Source organism: Rhinolophus ferrumequinum, chromosome 18, assembly GCF_004115265.2.
Source record: "Rhinolophus ferrumequinum isolate MPI-CBG mRhiFer1 chromosome 18, mRhiFer1_v1.p, whole genome shotgun sequence".
NCBI classification, from domain to species: domain Eukaryota; kingdom Metazoa; phylum Chordata; class Mammalia; order Chiroptera; family Rhinolophidae; genus Rhinolophus; species Rhinolophus ferrumequinum.
The window spans coordinates 38,362,236-38,377,475 of record NC_046301.1 but is presented as its reverse complement, the minus strand read 5'-3'; the positions used below and the strand labels follow the sequence as shown (position 1 = coordinate 38,377,475).

The 15,240-nt window shown below is 35.8% G+C and overlaps 1 protein-coding gene across 1 annotated transcript; it reads left to right on the top strand.

Annotated features, from left to right (window-relative positions):
• Positions 1-221: 221 nt before the first annotated feature.
• On the top strand, positions 222-1,169 carry LOC117038442 (olfactory receptor 7A17-like). The gene has a single exon (XM_033135419.1). The coding sequence runs from the start codon at positions 222-224 to the stop codon at positions 1,167-1,169; it is 948 nt and encodes a 315-aa protein (XP_032991310.1).
• The last annotated feature ends 14,071 nt before the right edge of the window (positions 1,170-15,240 follow it).

Here is a 15,240-nt window from a genome sequence, read left to right as displayed (position 1 = left end):
AGCACCCAATATGCAATGCCTAGACAATGCCTAAAGCATGGTCAGCCCTATGTGAGGTGGCACTGGGTATCCCCTAAAGGGACAATATCCATACACAAAATATTAAAATTAATGTCTGACTGCAAAGTATAAATTGTACCATTTCAAATATGTGAGTAACGCAAGTTTGTATGAAAATTAGTCATGTTATTTGCATCTATCCTCATAGTCGTCTAGACCACATGGAAGCAGAAAATCTTTCAAGAGTTTCAGAATTTGTTCTCCTGGGACTTTCAGAGGAGCCAGACCTGCAGCCCCTCATCTTTGGGCTTTTCCTTTCCATGTACCTGATCACTGTGTTCGGAAACCTGCTCATCATCCTGGCCATCAGCTCAGACTCCCACCTCCACACTCCCATGTACTTCTTCCTGGCCAACCTGTCCTTTGTGGACATCTGTTTCACCTCCACCACCATCCCTAAGATGCTGGTGAACATCGAGACACAGAGCAAAGTCATAACTTATGAAGGTTGCATCACACAGATATATTTTCTCATACTCTTTGCAGTGTTGGATGTCTTCCTCCTGACCGTGATGGCCTATGACCGCTTCGTGGCCATCTGTCACCCCCTGCACTACACGGTCATCATGCACCCCCGGCTTTGTGGACTGCTGCTTCTGGTGTCCTGGATCACGTGTATCCTGAATTCCTTATTACAAAGCTTAATGGTGCTGAGGCTGTCCTTCTGTGCAGACTTGCAAATCCCCCACTTTTTCTGTGAACTCAACCAGATGATCCAACTTGCCTGTTCTGACACCTTTGTTAACAACATGGTGATGTATTTTGCAGCTCTCCTGCTTGGTGGTGGTCCTTTCGCTGGTATCCTTTACTCATACTGCAAGATCGTTTCCTGCATACGTGCAGTGTCCTCTGCTCAGGGGAAGTATAAAGCGTTTTCTACTTGTGTGTCTCACCTCTCAGTTGTCTCCTTATTTTATTGCACTATGCTGGGAGTGTACCTCAGCTCTGCTGTGACCCACAATGCACGCTCAAGTGCTACAGCCTCGGTCATGTACACGGTGATCACACCCATGCTGAATCCTTTCATCTACAGTCTCAGGAATAAAGACATCAAACAGGCTCTAAAAGCATTGTTTGTGAAGCTAACTACAAACAGACCAATTGTCTAAAGACTGAAGAAAGTATCCATGAAAGCAGAGGTCAAAGGCTCAGAGTCACATATTATGATTATTTTCAGACTATGGAAATAGAACTTGCTCTTTCTATTTATTTTCTGGAATTTACATTTCTTTTGACACATCTTCTCTGTTCAACGTATGTAACTCAATTAAGGTTTCAGCTCTCACTGATATCTAACAGCTCTTCCCTTCAATGTTTTCACTATCCCAAATTTATTTTTAACCGTGGATCAGAAATATTTGGAAATTCTCATTTATCTAATGTAATGATATGATTTTTTTAAGAATAATTTTTCTCAAACAGCATGTCATACCAAATAATTTTTCTTTTGTTTCCTAAGAGAATTCTGATGAGTAGTAGTACTCAAATGGAAAAAAACAAAAACAAAAAAACTACACTTGATGACGACGGCAATTTATATAATTTGATAAAACAGGAAAATCTGAGACTACTGTTTTTCACTTTGTGTTAGACATTCCTTTATATGCTCTTCCTGATAATGTACACTATGACATACTAGTGTGTTTTATAGACGGTCACTGGGTTTATTCTCCTCATTAGAATCCTGTTTTCTTTTAGTTTGGTGGGCACAATGGCACTGGCAAAATGATTATCAAATATGTGTCTCCAAGAAGAGTCTTAATTGAGAGATAAATTGTAATAACTAAATTGAAATAATACCTCTTTAAAATTGCAGATGAATTTCGATATGATGAAGCAAAATTTTAAATCACACATCGTATTACTATGCAAAATATTTATTGTTCATTGGAGTAAGGAAGAATGGTGCCCATGTGTAAGGGGGTTTATACATATGGTTGAAGATTGGCTGGTCTTTTTCGATATTTTATTTAATTATCTTAATGCTTTTGATTGAAAAGTTTCAGTGCTACATATAATATGACTCTTTTCATTATTGTGAAAATGTAGATTCCCTTTTCTAAATTTTCCATAAGCACAGAAGGGATGGTGAATGGTTATCACATATCTCCATCGTGCTCTGGATTCCGTCCATCTTTTATGATCAAAGAATGTCTCGAGAGAGCTTGCATTCTTGTTCAGTCATGAGAGTCAGAGTCAGCAGCTTTCCTACACATACACACATGTCCTTCAACCTCTCCTGGTTACCTGGCAATGAAGCCCAAAGAAAGTTTTTAAATGCAGTTGTCTGAAATAAACTAAAATAACACAGTAACCATGAATGCTGTCTTAAAAAATGAGAACAAATGCCAAGAATAATCAGCAGCAGATTATTATAATTGTCTTTACTTCTATTCACTTTGATTATTGTATCAGTTAGCTATTGTTGCATAACAAGAAATCCTAAAAGCAAAATATTTAATATAATGCCTTTGTCACCAAGTGAGATTGTATGGCGGGGAGTTGTTCTGAGCTCTGCAGCTCTCCTTTTGGGTCTCTAGTCAGCTCTGGGTCTCTACATGTGTTCCTAAGGCTCATTCATGATGCTGTGTGTGGCCATGGAGCTCTTCTCCCTTGAATATATATGGTCAGTTTACTCTATTTCTACACCTAGTTTCATCTTCTATTTTAAAGAAAAGAAAGAGTAGCAAACGTGAATTGCTTTAATTCACTTCTACCGTTCCTATAACCACACATCACACTTTGTTTTTTTCCCGGTGTAAATCAGCTACCTGTGCTCTATATCCTACTGTGATGGATGCCCTGTCAGTTTTATTTCCTCCTAAGTAATTAATTGGAGTATAATTACATAATATGAATGGTATATAGTTGAAATGTACAATTTGGTGAATAAAAAGAACCATACCAAAATTACAGTCCATACCTCATGTTTCGTTTTGTGTATAAGTCAAGAAAGTGCAGAGTAAACTTAATGGCCTTTTAATGTAATTGTTAAGCATTCACTATTCTTCAGCCTCAATTTCCTTATTTCTGAAGGTAATGTGGAATAGTCAACATAAATTCAGACAAATGTTGAAAGAAATAAGTTAAATGTGTGGGACATCTTTTGTTGAGTCCAAAAACATGTTCAAAGGTAACGTGTATGTATATGTGTATGTGTGTGTTTATTGTATACATTTTCATGTCAAATAAACATACACATGTATATATGTACACAAACACAAACTGATTTATAATTTCATATTTTATGTTAAAAGGAAACTTGAGAGAACATTGTACAGGATAAAACTGTAAAGAATGAATGTTTGAATTGACATGAAATTAAAAGATGTAGAAATTTAGACACGAAGATTTAAAGTATGGTAGACATAATTTAAATGATGAATTACTTTTCCTGTCTTAAAACCTCAAATATATCAAAATAAGATGCACATTTACTTTTATACAGTAAGACATTCTCTACCAGCCAAAGAGGTTGAATTTCTTCAAACTCATGATAAATTTCTTTTGCTTAAGGTGTGTTTGCAGCACAAAATGCCTTTACCCAGGGGAGGCTAAATGAATGAATCGAGGCACTTATCTCAATTTCCTGAACAAAATTTTATTGTTTAATGGTACTAGACTTATCGGGAAGATAATGTCACAGGTAAATGTCTAACCACTATGCTCTAGCCCTGAAACTCATATAATATTGAATGTCAAATGTAATTTAAAAATAAAAAAATTTAAAGTTTGTATTCAATTTTTCATGCTAATGTAAAATTACCACACTAGTTATTTAAACAGACACATATATGGTCTTATAATTCCTGAGGTCAGAAACAGGAAATGGATCTCATTGGGCTAAAATTAAGATGTTTACAGGGCTATATTTCTTTTGCAGGCCACAAGGAAGAATCTATTTACTTTCCTATTCCAAGTGTAGATTGTAGTGCAAAAAAAAAATTAAACATATTTCTTATAAGTAAAGCTTAGTGGTTACCAGAGCGTAAGGGAGAATGGGAGGTGGTTAAAAAAAAAAGGGTTAAGGAGTCAAATATATGGTGATGGAAGGAGAACTGACTCTGGGTGGTGAGCACACCATGTAATATATAGATGATGTATTATAGAATTGTACACATGAAACCTATGTGATTTGACTAACCGTTGTCACTCTTATCAATGTAATTTTAAAAAGACAATTACATCATAGTGAAGGACTAAATGACAGCTCTTGACTTGTGAGATAAGTATGAAATTCCAAATTGTTTTTACAAATGTGTCATGAAGCCCATTGTGTAGACTGAAGGTTTATATCAAAGGAATGTCATTCTCCCCCTTGCTGAAAAGAAAAATAGCAATTTTCTGTAGATATCAGGGGCTGTATCTCCACTACAAGTTAATATTTTGGAGATTCGCGGTTTGTAATCCAGACTGGGTCCTCAGTCTTAAATTTAGAAAAACTTTTAGGTCAGGTGTGGGATAAGGTGCTGCGAGCTTGGTCCTCTGGGAGCCAGCAGACTTGATGAGGAAGGACTACCATAATAAAAACTGGATTCACTTGACTTCTAAGCTGGTCTTTTGGGCACATAGAATCCCCGGGGAAACTTTCCCTTCTGTCCAGACCCACAGGGAAATCATGTACATAGAAGGTGGAGTAACAAGATGGAAATGTACCTAATGAGCAGTATAGGGAGCTGTAAATATCTCCTCGTCCCCAGTCTCTTAGCAGGTGTGACGTTAGGCTCTATGGGACCGGGTTGTTACTTATGGAGTCCTAAGTTTGTCTAGGAGACCAATGCTTGACTCCTTGCTACTGTCTTGTGTGGGGAGAGGGCTTCAGACTCCATCATCAACCATTCCACGGAGACCTTCCCCTCAGAGTTCCCAATCACATGAGTCTGAGAGTCCAGTAGGTATTGCAGGAAAGGGTCAGAGAGAATCAAAGCGAAGCACATTTACCTGAGGTCACTCGACAGCCACCAGCCTAGGCCAGAGCCTGGAGATCTCCGTGGTTGTTTGCTTGCCTGGTTAATGAATTAATTGTTTATTTTTTCGATGCTAAAAAGAGGAAGTGAACATTGAACTCAGCAACACCTGGGTAATTGTTGATTAACTGATGGAGGCCTATTATAGATGGCAACGGGAAGGCATAAAGTATTTCAAGTAAAGTAGAACATATCCAATGAGTTTTGCAATTAAACGGAGTTGGAAATTGAGCTTTAGGAGTGGAGGGATGCCCAGGGAAATGAGGGCAGTTAATTTTTATTTTTATAATGGTGTGTTTTCGACCACGTTTCCATATTGATGAGAAAGATCCAGATCCAATATATTGCTTGCAAATATTACATTGCAACAGTACCTCATGAGACATGCATTTCATAGTATCTTCTTTTACTCTGGGTATCACATGAAAAAGTATGTATGTATGTATGTATGTATGTATGTATGTATTTATTTATGTTTAATTAAAGTTTATTGGTGTGACAATTGTTAGTAAAGTTACATAGGTTTCAGGTGTACGATTCTGTAATACATCATCTTTATCTATGTATCACATTGTGTGTTCTCCAGCCAGAATCAGTTCTTACATCACCATATATTTGATCCCTTTTACCCTCATTTACCATCTCCCTCCCCCCTTACTCTCTGGTAACCACTAAACCATTGTCTGTGTCTATGAGTTTTTGTTTCTTCATTTGTTTGTCTTGTTCTTTTGCTATTTTCAGTTTTACATATGACATATCAGTTAAATCATATGGTTTTTGACTTTTTCTGTCTTATTAGCATAATAATCTCAAGATCCACCCATGTTGCCACAAATGGCATTATTTCATCTTATTGCAAAAATAATTTAATTGATAAATAAAAAGAGGTATGCTGAATAGCTTAACTTTACAATTATTACATTACCTGTGACCTGAATATAGTTGTGGGTTAGTTATTTACTTGTTTTCTCTATTGTAAATTGTCTGTATAAGTTTTTACATTTGTATAGTTGGGTCAGAGTGTTTTTATTCCTGTTTTTTAATATTTATTAAATATATTAAGGTGACATTGGTTAGTAAAATTATAAAGTTTTCAAATATACAATTCTATAATACATTACCTGTATATTGCATTGTGTGCTCACCACCCAGAGTCAATTCTCCTTCCATCAACCTATATTTTCATTCCTGTTTTTGACTGCATTTTTGTAAACATTTTTGTAACTGCAAAATTTTGTAACTGCATTTTTGTAAATTGGAGTTTCTTTCCCCAACTTCACTTTTTGTCATTGAGTTCTCTATGTATGTATATGTAGCAAATTGTATTTATTAATAGTGTAAGCTCAAATCTATCACTCAGTCATATTGTATTCTCTCCTTTTTTTTCACTCTTCCTGAAAGAATTCAGCTATTACTTTTACATTTTTCCTTGGGAATCTTTGCTATAAACCAAAATGAAAGTGAAAGTTCTCCTGTATACTTAGTGCTAGTAAATCACCCTTTATAATATTGCCAACTTGTTTTCTTTTTTGTTTTTTTTGTTTCAGATGCACAAAACAATGCAATAGCCAGACAAATATTTCAGCCCCCCCCCAGGATGACAACCCCCTTCCCCCAATCTACTGCCCCACTGATATCGTACATATCTACTACAATTCCATTGACTCTATTCCCTATGCTGAACTCTATATCCCATGACTCTATGTATAATATATATATATATATATATATATATATATATATATATATATATAATATATATTGCATATCTATTTAAAATTATAGTTGACATACAATATTATTCAGCTTCAGCTTCAGGTGTACAGAGCAGTGGTCAGGCATCTACACCATCCCTGAAGTGGTCTCCGTAGTAAGACATGTGCCCATCTAACACCCTACAAAATCTTTACAACATTATCGATTATAGTTCCCAAACTGTCTTTCATATCCCCATGGCAATATTGTATTACTAATTTGTGCTTTCTAATCCCCTTCTCTTCTCCCTCATCCCCACCCCCTTTCCATCAGCAACCATAAGTATTTTTCTCTATATCTCTGAGACTATTTCTGTTTACTCATTTATTCAGTCCTTTAGATTCCACTTATAAGTGAGATCTTATGGTATTTGTCTTTCTCCATGTGACTGATTTCACTTAGCGTAATGTTCTCTAGCTTCATCCATCTCGTTGCAAATGGAAGATTTCATTCCTTGTATAGTCGAGTAAACTCCATTGTATAAATGTACCACAGTTTCTTAATTGAGTCGTCTACTGATGGGCATTTTGGTTGTTTCCAAGTATTGGCTATTGTGAATAGCACTGCAATAAACATAGGGGTGCATGTATTTTTTTGAATTAGTGTTTTGGATTTCTTTGGATAGATACCCAGGAGTGGAATTGCTGGGTCATAAGCTAGTTCGTTTTTAATTTTTCGAGGAACATCCATACTGTTTTCCATAGTGGCTGCACCAACCTGCAATCCTACCAACAGGCACGAGGGTTCCCTTTCCTCCACATCCTTACCAGCACTTGTTGTTTGTTGATTTATTGATGTTACCCATTCTGACCTGAGTGAGGTAGTATCTCATTGTGGTTTTTATTTGCATTTCTCTAATGATGAGTGAGGCTGAGCATTTTTTCATATGTCTGTTGGCCATCTGTATGTCCTCTTTAGAGAAATGTCTCTTCATATCCTCTGACCATTTTTTAATTAGGTTTTTGTTTTTTGGGTGTTTTTGTTTTATAAATTTTGGATATTAAGCCCTTATCTGATGTATCATTGACAAATATCTTCTCCCATTCAGTTGGATTCCTTTTTGTTTTATTGATAATTTCCTTTGCTGTGAAAAAAACTTTTCAATTTGATGCAATGTTTATTACTTCTTTTACTTTTCTTACCCAAGAGGATAGGTCAGTAAAAAATATTATTCAGGGTAATGTCTGCAAATTTACTCCCTATACTTTCTCCTAGGAGTTTTGTGGTTTTGGGTCTTACATTTAAGTCTTTAATCCATTTTGAGCTTGTTTGTATATATGGCATAAGGAGGTGGTCGAGTTTCATTTTTTGGCATGTGTCAGTCCATTTTCCCAGCACCATTTATTAAATAGACTGTCTTTACTCCAATGTAAATTCTTGCTTCCATTGTCATAGATTAAATGACCATATAGGAATGGATTTATTTTTAGGCTCTCTATTCTGTTCCATTGATTTATGTGTCTGTTTTTATACCAGTACCATGGTATTTTGATTACTATTGCCTTGTAGTGTGATTTGATGTCAGATATCATGATACCTTTCACTTTGTTCTTATTTTTCAAGATGGCTGTGGCTATTCGGGGTCTTTTATGGTTCCATATAAATTTCAGGATTATATGTTCTATTTCTGAGAAAAACGTCATTGGTAGTTTGATAGGAATTGTGTTGAATCTGTATATTGCCTTAGGTAGTATGGACACTTTAACTATGTTATTTCTTTCTATCCGTGAGTATGGTATGTGTTTCCATTTATTAGTATCTTCTTCGATTTCTCTCTTCAGTGTCTTATAATTTTCTGAGTCTGGTTCTTTTACTTCTTTGGTTAAATTTATTCTTAAATATTTTATTGTTTTTGAAGCAATTGTAAATGGGATTGTTTTCTTGACTTCTCTTTCTGATAGTTTATTATTCGTGTATACAAATGCAACTGATTTCTGAATATTAATTTTGTATCCTGCCACTCTACTAAATTCATTTATCAGTTCTAATAGTTTTCTGGCGGAGTCTTTGGGGTTCTATAATATATTGTATCATGTCGTCTTCATATGACAGTTTTACTTCCTCCTTTCTAATTTTGATGCCTTTTATTTTTTTTTCTTGTCTAAGTGCTGTGGATAGAACTTCCAGAACTATGTTGAATAAAAATGGTGAAAGTGGGCAACCTTGCCTTGTTCCTGATTCTAACGGGAAAGGTTTTAACCGTTGAGTATGTTGTTAGCTGTGGGTTTATCATATATGGCCTTTATTATGTTGAGATATGATCCCTCTGTTCCCACTTTGCTACGAGTTTTTATCATAAATGGCTCCTGGATTCTGTCAAATGCTTTTTCTGCATCTATTGATATCCCCATATGATTTTTGTTTTTCATATTGTTAATATGGTGTATCACATTAATTGATTTGTGGATATTGAACCAAATTTGCATACCAGGGATGAATCCCACTTGATTGTGGTGTATGATCTTTTTAATGTATTGCTGAATCCGGTTTGCTAGTATTTTGTTGAGGATCTTTGCATCTATGTTCATTAGGGACATTGGCCTGTAGTTTTATTTTTCTGTAATGTCTTTGTCTGATTTTGGGATCAGAGTAATAGTGGCCTCATAAAATGTGCTTGTGAGCCTTCCCTCTTTCTGGATTTTTTGGAGTAATTTAAGGAAAATATGTGTTAATTCTTTTTTGAATGTTTTGTAAAATTCACCTGCGAAGCCCTCTGGTCCAGGACTTTTGTTTGTTAGGAGCTTGTTGATTACTGATTCAGTTCTTTGGGTAGTAATCGGTCTGTTCAAAATTTCTGTTTCTTCTTGATTTAGTCTTGGAAGATTGTATGCTTCTAGAAATTTATCCATTTCTTCCAGATTGTCTAATTTGACCAACTAGTTTTCATATCTCTATTATTCCTTATTGTTCCTTTTGGCCTTTTGTCATTATATTTATTTCCAAAAGTTGCATCATCTTCTACCATCCTCTGGAAGGTATTCTTTTTTATATTCGACAAAAGTCACCTTTACCTTTGATAAGCATATTTGAATCCATATATCTTTATACAAGAAGAAATGAAAAATTAGGTACTGCTTCCTCCTCGATTTTAAAAGCTCTTCTATTCTTTTTTCCCAAGTCTATCAAAATTTAATCTGGAATTAGTGACCCATGTTAATATCATTAAGTTAATGTTATTTTATATCTTTATATAAACTAATTTGATTCTCAGTTAATTTTGTTTCATACAACTGTTTTGTAACCACTATACTTAAAAGTAATTTCTTTCCTACTGATCATCTTTTTTCCATAAGTTCCTAATTTCTTTTAAAACTTCTCTTCCTATGTTATGCACACATCCATATTCCTATGCTTTTATATATATACATGCATAGCATCCTGTGCACATCAGAAATGCTTTGTATGTGTTAGTGAAGTCTTTTTTCCGATGTGTCCACTCTTCCGTTTTACTCAACAATATCTCATGCTCTCCCTTCCAATCAAGTAGTGTGATGCCGATTCATCGTTTCCATGTCTACATAATAATTCATGGTGTGGTTGTGCTAGTCACACTTTGGAAGCCTTACGTATAGAACCTCCATGCCATTTTCCATAATGGCTGTACCAATTTACGTTCCCATCAACAGCGTCCCTTTTCTCCACATCCTCATCAACACTTGTTAATTATTATTAATATTATTTTATACTAGCCATCCTAATAGGTGTGAGGTGATAACTCATTGTGGCCTTGATTTTTATTTATTTAATAATTAGTGATGTTGAACACATTTTTATACACCTGTTGGCCATTTGTATGTCTTTTTTGGAAAAATGTCTACTCAGATGTGTTGTCTTTTTTTTTCTTTTTTTCTTTTTTATTGGGGAAAGGGAACAGGACTTTATTGGGGAACAGTGTGTACTTCCAGGACTTTTTTTTCCAAGTCAAGTTGTTGTCCTTTCAGTCTTAGTTGTGGAAGGTGCAGCTCAGCTCCAGGTCCAGTTGCAGTTGCTAGTGCAGGGGGTGCAGCCCACCATCCCTTGCAGGAGTCAAACCGGCAACCTTGTGGTTGAGAGGATGCGCTCTAACCAACTGAGCCATCCAGGAGCTCAGCGGCAGCTCAGCTCAAGGTGCTGTGCTCAATCTTAATTGCAGGGGGTGGAACCCACCATCCCTTGTGGGACTGGAGGAGTTGAACCGGCAATCTTCTTGTTGAGAGCCCATTGGCCCATGAGGGAATCGAACCGGCAGCCTTTGGAGTTAGGAGCATGGAGCTCTAACCGCCTGAGCCACTGGGCCGGCCCTGTCTTTTATTTTTAACGGGGTCATTTGTTTTATTGCAGTTGAGTTGTATTATGTTGATTATAATTTAAAGCCCTAAATTTATTAAAATGTACGTTAGCTAATTTCATATGCATTTTCATACTTAATCTGACATTTAAATTACAGAGAGAATGTTCACATAACTATTAGTTATAGATATACCGTACAATGATGACTTACTGCTATATGAGGATTTCATTCTATGCACTCATATTTGCAATCCCTTCTATTTAATAAATTGATGGAACTCATATATATGAGTCGAAGGATGTGCTTGATGACCTTTCCCAGGGATTGTTACCTAACATCTTTTATATTTTCTTACCACTCCTTATAAGTTATATTGTTTGTTTTATCATAGCCTTATTTCTCTATAACACCCAAAACTGAAAAATTAAACTGAAAAAAAAAAAGCAAAAACTGGAAATGTTAAACCAAAAAATGGGGAAAAATAAGCTTTAGTTTGATTCCTTCTAAAACTACATTTGAAAGTTGAGAGATTCTGATGCCTGAGTAGCACTGGGGTCTGTTCAATAGCTTCCATTCTGCCTTCTCTCACTGAGGGGATGTGATTCCTTTAGAATCTCAAAACTTAGAATCCAAATCTCTGACTTTGCACAATTTAAAAAAAAGTCTCTAGAGTTAAAATGACATGTATCACCATGCCACCAATATTACACACAGGAAACTCCATATACATTCCAAGCATTCTCAGACACTAGAAGTTTAAGTAAGTCAAAAAGCGTGTTTCAAAATAATAGTTATTTAGAAATGTCACAGATCGATATAAAAATTCAGTGGTAGCTGATTGAAAAGGGGTAGATGTAAAGATTATTCCCAAGATGCTGATCATCCTTCTTCAATTGTCCAGAATCCATAACATGTCACCCCAAGTTGATTTGGGAGAAATCAAGGAAAGACAAGATTAATAACAGCATTCTCAGTATAATTACCATTTGGGACAAAAGAATTAGTTATGTATTACCTCTTAATTTTCAGTTCTTGTTTTACATCACATTTTTTTGTTTAGTGTTGTCTCTTTGTTAGAAAATGGAGAGAGAACTAACACTCTATAAGGAGAATGAGTTCACCTTTTTTTGTGATAAGTTATTTGACTTGTATTAAATATGATCATAATTCACAACAAAGAGGAGGTGTAATTGATTGGTGATCCTTCTGAACCCCCAACAGTTGGTTTGTCATCCAAGAACATTAAGGATTTAAAAATAATAAGAATATCTTTCGGTAGGGCCAAAGTATGTAGCTGTGCGTCTTAGACTCTAACAGAGCAACGTAATCAAGGTTTTTGAAAGCAGTTTTTTTTTTTTTTGGCTCTGTTATTCCTATTGAGATAGGAAAATCGTAGGCAGTCAGAGACAAGTGGCAGAGGACCTCAAAGCCAAAGAGAACAATAACTGACAGAAAGGAAAAATGTAGAAAAGGGAACTACACGGGAGGGGCTACAGCATCACTACAGAGTCAGGCAAGACATCAGCCCAGGTGTGAGGGAGAAGAGGGGGACGGGCATCAGCTTCTGCTTCTGGTAAATAACTTGAAGATTGCAAACTCAAGGACATACAGTCTCCAGCGCAGCTTAGCCTGTGGGCATTCCATTCGGATACCCCCTCTCTTTGCAGAGCTCTACTCTTGTGCTTTTCACTTTTGCAATAAAACTGTATACTGCTTCAATTTACCTCTCCGAGTCCACGTTCTTATTCTTCGAGTGCGTGAGACCATGAGCTCGGGGCACTAGACACCAGGATCCTATATCACTTTGAGTAGTGTGGGTGACTTCATGTTGTTACCAGATGTACAAGGGGCTTTAAGAAATCTTCAGGACAAGCTGCTTAAGAAAGGTGCTCTACCCTTTTTCTGTATTTTTATAGTCATGCTCCAGATGGAGATCAAGGGTGGAGACCCTAGTGATTGTGAGGAAAAAAACAAAAAGCTTATTAGATATGTCCAAATCCTTGCTGGAACTTCAGAAAGTAAGAAGTAATTAAAGATTTAACATCAGTTATTAGCAAATAGAATTCCTTCTTCCTCCCCCCACAGCCACCACAATGAAATTGACAGGCAACTAAAATTTTAATGGAGTCTCTTAACCTGATCAGTAGGACTGATTAAGAGATCTCAGTCAGGAAAAAGGAGTCAGAGATGGGCTGAGTAGGTCCCTTCTAGTAAGATATTTAACAGGTTTGGGGTGTGGTGTCTTTAACTGGAAAATTTTAGAAAAAAAATCAGTAAGAAACCGAATAAGTGTTTTAGGAAATGTACTGCCCAAATAACCAAAGGTTTGAATTCCGAAAACCAGTCTATCAGATCATATTACACCTAGTCTACAGTTCACCTGAGGTTGTGGAAGTCAATTTCTATTAGTGTCTCCCTGTCCGTGCACTGTATCTCTCTGTTAATTGGGAGCTGATTCTGCAGTGAATAGCAAAACTAAGGAACGGGAGTTGTGTCTAGAGTTAAAAGTCTGAAGATCCTGGGTGCAACCCTCAATACATAGGGCCTCAATGGATATATGTCTCTGGGGGAACCATTCCTCTGCTGAGGCAATTTAGTGATGTACGTCACAGTTTCTCAGGGATTCACTGTGAAATCAAGCCCCGATTGCTCACAGTTTTGCTCTACTCATTTTTGTATACCTTTTGACTTTTCTCACTTTCCTATATTATTTTCATCATTTGGACTCCCTAGAATCACCTTGTCCTAAACACTGTGGACACAAGTCTCCACCTTGAGGTCTACTTTTTGGTGATTCCAAAACCTGCACTAGCAGGAAATAAGCTACAAAACAGGATGAGCCCCACTGAAGGATGGCCAGAGAACCACTCACAGAGAGCAGACGCAGTGCTGGCCGGATGGGCTTACCAAGAAACTTACTCTTTTCCCATTCTGCAAACTCTGCCTAGCAGGATTTTTAGAGAGCTACTGATGTCTCCCTGACGTGTGTTTTCCACTTTGGTAGATAATGCTGGCTGCCTAACAAGATTTATACTCCCCTTCAGCTGTGGAAGCTAAGTATATGGATGCCCAACTAAATCACATTTCCCAACCTCATTTCATTAGGTGGTCTCATGTGAATAAGTCAGCTCTGATGAGAACAGAAGTGTTGGGTGCAATGTCTAAGTCTGGTACGTGAAAATTTCCATATTCCATATAATATAATATTATATTAAAAACCCAGTCTTACATTATATTAATTAATTATATTAATGTAATGTAAGACCGGGTCTTATATTAATTTTTGCTCTAAAAGACTCATTAGAGCTGATGGTCTGGCTAGATCTTATTTTCGGGGAAACGCGGTACCAATATTGTTTAAAAAATAACCTATAGTTCACAGAAATATTGACTAAAATTTCTACATGACAACAGGTCTTAGTTTTCTACATTATAACTACAGAGCTTAATGAATTAAAAAAATAAATATATTTTTATCCCTCAAAGCATTTATGTACATAACTGAGATAAATCATTAGAAAAAGAAATTAATAATCATCGTTGATATAATGACTACAAAGAAAGCTTTAACATTTAGTATCATAATTTTACAAAAATACTTTATTTCCCCCAACATAATAATTCTTTACAAGTAGCATTTACTGTGTTTCCCCGAAAATAAGACTTAGCCAGACAATCAGCTCTAATGAGTCTTTTGGAGCAAAAATTAATATAAGACCCTGTATATTATATTATATTATATTATATTATATTATATTATATTGTATTGTATTGTATTGTATTATACTGTATTGTATTGTATTATATTATATTACATTATATTATACCCAGTCTTACATTATAGTAAAATAAGACCGGATCTTATATTAATTTTTGCTCCAAAAGATGCATTAGTGCTGATTATCTGGTTAGGTCTTATTTTCAGGGAGACACAGTACCTGGACTATCAGTGTCAACTATATCTTCATGTGTCTGAGTACAACATGGATACATATTAACATACAATTTTCTTTCAATATTAAATACAGTAAAAAAATAAACACAATAAGAGAAACCAATGAAAAGCAAAAAAAGTGGTTTAAGGATATCTGAATGTTATAGACTGTGTATTAAATGCATATAGTCATTAAAGAACCAGTAGGCATGACATATGATGCTTTATTAAAGATTAATGTAAATTTTCTTAAT

Bases quoted from the DNA above. Each gene is read 5' to 3' on its own strand.
- LOC117038442 (XM_033135419.1), top strand. From the start codon at position 222: ATGGAAGCAGAAAATCTTTCAAGAGTTTCAGAATTTGTTCTCCTGGGA.